Source organism: Euprymna scolopes, chromosome 38, assembly GCF_053919585.1.
Source record: "Euprymna scolopes isolate OS-2025 chromosome 38, ASM5391958v1, whole genome shotgun sequence".
NCBI lineage: Eukaryota > Metazoa > Mollusca > Cephalopoda > Sepiida > Sepiolidae > Euprymna > Euprymna scolopes.
The window spans coordinates 82,694,614-82,702,311 of record NC_136519.1 but is presented as its reverse complement, the minus strand read 5'-3'; the positions used below and the strand labels follow the sequence as shown (position 1 = coordinate 82,702,311).

General features: G+C 33.6%; 1 protein-coding gene across 1 annotated transcript; it reads left to right on the top strand.

Moving 5' to 3' along the window:
- Positions 1–3,898: 3,898 nt before the first annotated feature.
- On the top strand, positions 3,899–7,468 carry LOC145263229 (protein FAM43A-like). Its single transcript, XM_080120314.1, has one exon. The coding sequence runs from the start codon at positions 4,542–4,544 to the stop codon at positions 5,796–5,798; it is 1,257 nt and encodes a 418-aa protein (XP_079976440.1). The 5' UTR covers positions 3,899–4,541; the 3' UTR covers positions 5,799–7,468.
- Positions 7,469–7,698: the final 230 nt, after the last annotated feature.

The following is a 7,698-nucleotide window of genomic DNA, read 5'->3' as shown; positions in this document are numbered from 1 at the left end:
GTACATTATCCTACACAATAACTCTGTCAATATTCAGTCTGAAGACTCGAAATTTGATACACAGGGTACTGAGATTTGGGAAAATCTTTGTAATTGTTTTTCGGCCAAAAATTTGGCTGATAAGGGGTCAAAGTTCAACGATTTGACCTTTGAGAACTCTACCAAACTCCTCCGACAATTTAAAGGAGGTAAAAGAAAAATGATAAAAAGATCATTTTGGACCATTTGGAACTTACCTGTTGGAGTGGAAATTTTTAATTCGACCGTGTTTGGATTTTACCATTCTTGGATTTTTTACCCTTCACCGGACTATCCATTCATGTGAAATCTTTTTATCATTTTTCTTTTACCTCCTACTCCCCTTACCTCACTCTTTTTTTAACCAAGTAAGATCTGTGACTTACTTGTAGTTTCACTAAATACTTTTACATGCAAAATCCGATCCCGCATTTTGCTAATTCCTGCCCTCTGATGAGAAGGAGAGTATTTCTTCGAAACTCCGCGGATTAAGGACTATCCACTTATCTTGTGCTTCCTTTTTTAAAATTAAATATGTTTTTAACTCTTTTTCAAGATGTCTTTTAACATGTTTTATTAATCATTTGTTCATATATATATATATATATATATATATATATATAAATATATATATGTATATATATTTATATTTTTCTTTGATCATATGTTATTTTGTCTTACATATGTTTCGTTGTTTAGCATACAAACACAAAACAGAATATTATGAAACAGAATATATATACAGATAATTGATTTTGTTGTTGTTCCTTCTTATGAAACTGATTTTTAATTTAATTAAAATTTGATTTTTAAATTTTAAAAATATTTTTAAATTTTTAAATTATAAATCACATTACTTAATATTGAATTAGCTCTAGGACATTTAACTATCGAGCTTATTATATATCTAAATTACAACGAGCACTTTCTATTTCCTGTATTTTAATTAAACTAGTAATTTCACTGTTACATTAAAATACACTTAGCTCTTTAGACTATTGTTCTAATCTCCTTTAAATTATATATATATATATATATATATATATTTTTTTTTTTTTTTCTTTTTACAAAGGCGTCACCACATTATCAAGGCCCAGAGGCCACTCAAGGATAAGGGTTAAAGAGTGTACAGTAGAAATTGGTCAATATAGTAATCATTAGTAATGAAAATTTGGTAAATTTAATAACTTATATGGAACGGCTCATCAAGAACTTATTTACTTTAGACTTGAACACAACCATATTGTAGTCAGCCGGAAAGCAGGAAAACGGAAGACAATTCCACAGGCGTGCAGTTCTAAGAAAGAAGCTTTGTTCATGGAATCTACGTTTAGGTTTAGGCACAGATAAAGAGTGAGGGAAATTATTGATAGTGTTTACAGCTAGACGAGTGTTTCTTGTGAATGTTTACGAATTATGAAATACAATAAATCTACTGGTGTGCAAATCCAGTGATTATCGGTCTTACAAAATATTATTGGATGCAATATTTATATAAGACTATCCCAGCTAAATAAAATTGCTCAATATCCTACATAGAGCAAATAAATCATAATTTAGGAATTTCAAATTTGTGATTTGAAGAAGTTAAATTTCAAATATAGAAATCTTATTGTATGCAAGACAAAGAACACAGTATAGTAAAATATATTTCCTTAACCCATGAGTTTTCGATGTTCATACATCTCCTCGGAGGAAAAATATTAGCAAATATTATAAAAGGTTTGCACCGAGGAGACAGATAAACATCGAAAACTCATGGTTTAAGTAGATATATTTTACTATACTGTATTCTTTGTCTTGCATACAATAAAATTTCTATATTTGAAATTTAACTTTTTCGAATCACAAATTTTAAATTCCTAAATTATGATATCTATAATATAAAGCTGAAAGTTTATGTGTGTGTCTGGTCACGAATAGGCTCCTATATGGTTGACTATTATAGAAAACTGATCACACATAATGATAGAAGATGTATCGAGACACAGGAATGGGTATGTTTCATCTGGCAGAACGGTGGTTCATTAAAATTGTGGGGTCTGCGTACGCGCCTGGTCCACAAAGTATGGAAATAAAAAATTAAAAAAAAACGTTTACAAGTGTTTTTGATATATATGTACATAATAATACTTTGTTAAGTATGTTTTAACTTAAATAGGGATGGTATAATAAAATTGTGGGGTCTGCATTTGCGCCTGGCCTCCATAGAATGAAAATAGGCACAAACTTTAATAAAGACTTTTCATATCTATCTGCGTAAGTATACTTTAATAATTATGTTTCAGTTTGAAGAAATATGGTATAATAAAATTATTGGGTATTCGTTCGCGCCTGACCTCCATAGAATGGAAATATGTCAGAAAGTTTAACAAGGTGTTTTAATATAGATCCACAGAATATTGTGATAAGTGTATCAGTGTGAACAGGTATGGTATAATAAATTATGGGGTTTATCTATTTTATTTTTACTTTCATCATATTTTGCTTTGGTTTTGATACCCCCAAATTCGAAGCTATCTCTTTACGACCGTTCCTTTTCATAACCTATCATACTTTCATAAATCAGAGTCCATTTTCTATAGGCTGTTTTTGTAACCCAGTCAACAACGGGTACTTTTGCTAGTATATATATATATATAATTTAAGGATCTCGAGTTTACTTTTGGCAGCCTTGTAACTTTCGCTTCTCTTATTTTATCCTTTAGTCCTCACATTCCAGGAATGATGTTTCTGCAAAGAAAGACGATTAGCAGTATTTGAATCTATTTAACATTTATTGTTGGTTAGTTTTTAGCTGTAAGTAGTCATTTTTTTTTTCTTTCCTTACATCAAATGTTCTCATCTCTTGTCTGCAGCGATTTCCATAATCTAATATATAAACTACTATATGTCTGTCCGTCTGTCTGTCGGTCTGTCTCTATATTTTCAAACTTTATCTCCCCCGAAACTAAAAGTTTCACACATATATGTATACATCTGCCACAGAGAAGTAGAGAGTGTGGCATCCAGTTGTAAAGGCCTGTTGGGGGACGGCTATTATACAATGTGACACAATGGAGTGTGTACATATCTCCACTGGAAAATCTGTAAAAAACTGAATATCCCATGCAGTAGCAAATTCTGGGGACATGTTTACCAGAAACAACAGTTGGAAATAATTCCTACAGCTACAAACCTAGAAAATGGGTCTATTAAGCCTGGCATAGTGATATGGGACAAGAAGAAGAAAGTAGCAACCCTAGTTGAAGTAAGCGTCCCTAATGATGCTGGCCTTAACAGAGCAGAGAGGGAGAAAACAACAAAATACCAACGACTTATGTACGACATGAAATGGGACTGGAATCTTAAGAAGGTGTCAATCCTACCAGTCATTATAGGAGCAACCGGGCTTTTATTAAAGAGAATTTCAAAAACTCTCTGGCGAATATACCCGGTGAACCAAGTGCAAAAGAAATACAAACAATAGCACTTGAAGGGACGGTTAGAATCTTAAAAAGATCTCTCGGTTGGAGTAAATAAACTCATTGGGAGAATGTTTGGCATCCGGTAGAATGCCCCATCCCTAGCAAAAACAAAGTGATAAGAAAAAATATACATACACACACACATATATATATATATATATATATATATATATATATATATATATATATATATATATATATATACACACACACATACATGAAGAAATTAATACTAATTCATTCTTAATGTAAAAACTGTATGCCTTTGTCCTGGCGTTGGTTGACGGCAACTACAGCTTATCATACATAAAGTAATGTCGGTCAACTTCGTCGGATCTCGAAAAAGAAAAGAAAAAAAAAACCACTTGTGACCAAGCCGGACCAATGAGCGGCTTGCAATCAGTACATGTGACTCGAACCTGTTTAATTATAGACATCGTCGTCGTCGCCGCTTTCATCAGGTAAGGCATTAGTTTAAGGCTGACATGTCAACCTAGCCAGGTGTAAATATACGAATCTGTTTATAAAGACTTATATCGGATACGGCTGGAGGAAGAAAGGAAGCCAAACGCGTTGCTGGCGAAATCAAAAAAAAAAAAAAAAGAGATTTTGTTGTTTTTATTGAAGGATAAATTCAACAAAGCAAATTGTGAAGAAAAGAATTATTTTTCCCCGTTTTCATCAGGAGTGCGGACACCTGTTTAAAAGTGCTCTACGGCCCTCAGACTTCCTACGACCAGTTGATCGGCAGTAAAGACCTACTTTATATTGTCACATATTGTGGCTGCCTATTCGCTGGTATTTGTTTATAATTTGAATATATGAAAATGTGATAACGAGGAAACTATGTGGAATTCATACAAAAACTGGATCGACATTTTATGATATTTTTATTTGAGATCGTTTCATTTTCAATTTTTTATTATTCACTTTAAAAAGAAAAAAAAACCTACAACCTGTACGATGTAAGCCTATTATTTTTCTTTCATAAACTGTAAAGAAAAAAAAAATCTCAAAAAAAAAAAAATATATATATATATATTTAAATCTAAAACCATGAGTTTTTTCAGTTGGCGAAGAAAAACCGTTAACATCAGCGATGTCGACCCCGTCTATAAGGTAAAATACCTTGGAAACATTCACACCTGTATGATGAAGGGTGATGGCTGCGTGGATAAACCAGCAATGGTTCTCTGGAACAACTACCTACAGAGCTCCCACCAGGCTCTCGATATGAAAATGGTCGTGTCTGTGAGCGGCATCAACGCCCATACAAAAGAACAGGGCCTTATGCAATATTCGTCACATAAAATTTCCTACATTATCGCCCATCCGCAGTACCCGAGGATGTTCCTCTGGGTCTACAGACACGAGGGGCGCAAGATGAAGCTGGATCTACGATGCCACGCCGTTCTCTGCAAGACGGAAACCAAAGCGAAGCTGTTGGCTGTGCAGTTACACGACAAACTCTCGTTTGCGCTCAAAGAATTCGTTCGCGATAAGCGGAGAAAGCACAGTTCGAGGTTGATCATGGAACGGACGAAATCCGATTCTCCGCACGGATGTATATTACCCTTACGGCAACAGATGCTCAGCCAAGGAAGCAAGTTTAAACCGCCGGTCAGTAAAATGAATTCGGCCCCTAAATTGGTCTCCATTTGCGAACTCGACGAAGAAGAGGAAGAATGTATTGGCGAAGATGAAGACCTGAACGGCAGTTTGGATGAAGACGGTTTTTGCATTGAGAGCGAGAGCGACCTTAGTGACGGTCTGGATGTGGTCACGCTGGATGGAGGAGAGTCGGACAGTAGCAGTTTCAATTCCGAGCGGATAATTAATCTGGAAATCGGAAACGACATCGACGAGTTGAAACACGATGACGATGTGAAATTCTACATGGACAAAAAGCGGGATTTTTCCGACGATGGAGAAAGCTCCGAGTCTGGATTTAGCGACAGCAGCAAGGAGATCGGCCTTTACAACGTGGACGAATGCTCCGAGGAAGGCGGCGGCGGTGGAGAACGAAGGGGGTCGTCGCCAAATAAGGAGACCGACTCGACATTGTTGGTTTCCAGTAGTCGTGCGATGATGGGGGAAAATCGGGACGGTCCGAACGACAGCAACAATAACATTCCGAAATCTCTTCCAGGTAGTACAAATAGCTGCGTCTCATCTATTCAGGGTGGGGAGGACAGTCGGGGATCGAATGAAAAAACTGGGGGACTTCCAAGGGGTCCAGACTGTGAAACGAATAGTGATACAAGTCTAAATATTATTTTAACAAACACAGAAAATAAGATACATCGCTTATGACCCTCGGATCATTGGAGAAATTAATCTGAATATATTGACGTTTAAATAGTTATATATATAGTATTTGTGCAGAATACGGACCGTGTTATTTTTTATTTAATTTTTTATTTTTATTTTTTATTTTATTTATTTATTTTAGGATTTTCAAGTTAAATTCGATTTGCTGCTCTAGTGCAGTTATTGATCCGCGCTATTTTTTAAAAATAGTATTTTCCAGTTTAATTAAAGTTTTATATCGTTTTATTAAATTATGTTAAAGTACAAAATAGGTACAAAACACCCTCCCCGTGTTAAAAATGTTTTTTTTTTAATGTTTTTATTCCAGCACGAATCAATAATTGTATTAGTACGTTCGATTTTTACAGTATCTTTGTTTAACTTGTTAGATAAAAGTTAGCAATCCGGAATCTTAACTCCTTGTTCTAAGAAGGTAACTCTATTTTACTAAAAATTGGTTAAAAAAAAAAATTTTTTCAATTACTTTATTTAATGTAACGTTTTCTAACATTAACGACAAATGTAAAATGCGACGATATTGTAGTTTTTCTTAAACATTCGAGTAATTGTAAGAAAAAAGATGTTTTCACCTACTTTAGTGAAACAGTTCCCTCCCTTAGAACACTGAGTTATGATTCCGAATAGTTAACAAGATCTCCCTCCCTATGTTAAGAATGGGTTTATAATGTTATTTCAGCACGGTCCGTATTCAGCATGAGTTCCAAAAATTACCATGGGGAGAATATTTTGTAACTATTCTGTACTTTCACCTAACAATTTAAGAAACAAATGATACCGTAAAAATTAAATTCAGCTTGAAAATCCTATCTAAAAAAAATAGCTCGGTTGATATTTTTCATAAGTACCTGCATTTTAATTTCCCGGCTGTATTTGTTTTACAATAATTGTCTCCGATAGTAAGGAGTACTAATATATATATATATATATATATATATATATATATATATATATATATATATTATTACTACTTACAAGTTTTTTTTTCTTTTTCTTCCCACCCCCCTTTTTTTTTTAGTGGACAATATCACACACACACCATCCCTCTCCCCCTCCCCAAAAGTATAGGGGGGCACTCTGAACTGAGAACAAAAGAAATAACCTGTATGGTCCTGTCGGAAGCCCCTCACAACATACAAACCGGCGATCCTCCCCTCCCTTTTTTTTTTTTTTTTGAAAGGAGGGAATGTCAGGTATGTTATTTCTTTCTTTACAACTTTCAAACAATCAAAATATGACGAGAACTTTCTTTTGTGATAATTTGGCATAAAAAAAAATATTCAGAAGAAAAAAGTTAGAAAAGTAAAAAAAACAAAAAAATAAATATTCTGGTCATCCTGTGGATTGAACCCATATCAGCAGACTTGACATTCCATTAAAAAAAATCCTTATGAACAAAAATTGAGAAAGAAAAAAAAAAAAAAAACATCTGAGGATTGAATTTTTTTAAATGAAGATATTTTTCAATCCACAATAAACTCTTCCATTTTTTTTTTCAAACCAGGAACAAACGATAAGCCGAAAAAAAAAAACTAAACAAAAAAAAACTAACGTCCATAACGACATTATTTTCCCACTGTGATCAAACACCATATTTAATAATGTCAACATTATTTGTCATCAACTTGAAAAAACAAAATTATATTGGAAAAGTTTTTTGTTTTTGTTTTGTTTTTTTGTTTGTTTGTTTTTTTATGTATAACCTTTCTCTAGAACTACAGTTAAAGTTTCTGGGGTACTTGTTCAAAATTCCCTTGAATTAAAAAACAAAAAGAAACATCGGGTCGGACCTGGGGAATCTTGCACCCACCTCTCTTTTTTAGTTGATTATTATTAAATAGACATCAGTTTAAATTATCAAAATAAATGAAAAACAGGTCAATAT

Bases quoted from the DNA above. Each gene is read 5' to 3' on its own strand.
- LOC145263229 (XM_080120314.1), top strand. From the start codon at position 4,542: ATGAGTTTTTTCAGTTGGCGAAGAAAAACCGTTAACATCAGCGATGTC.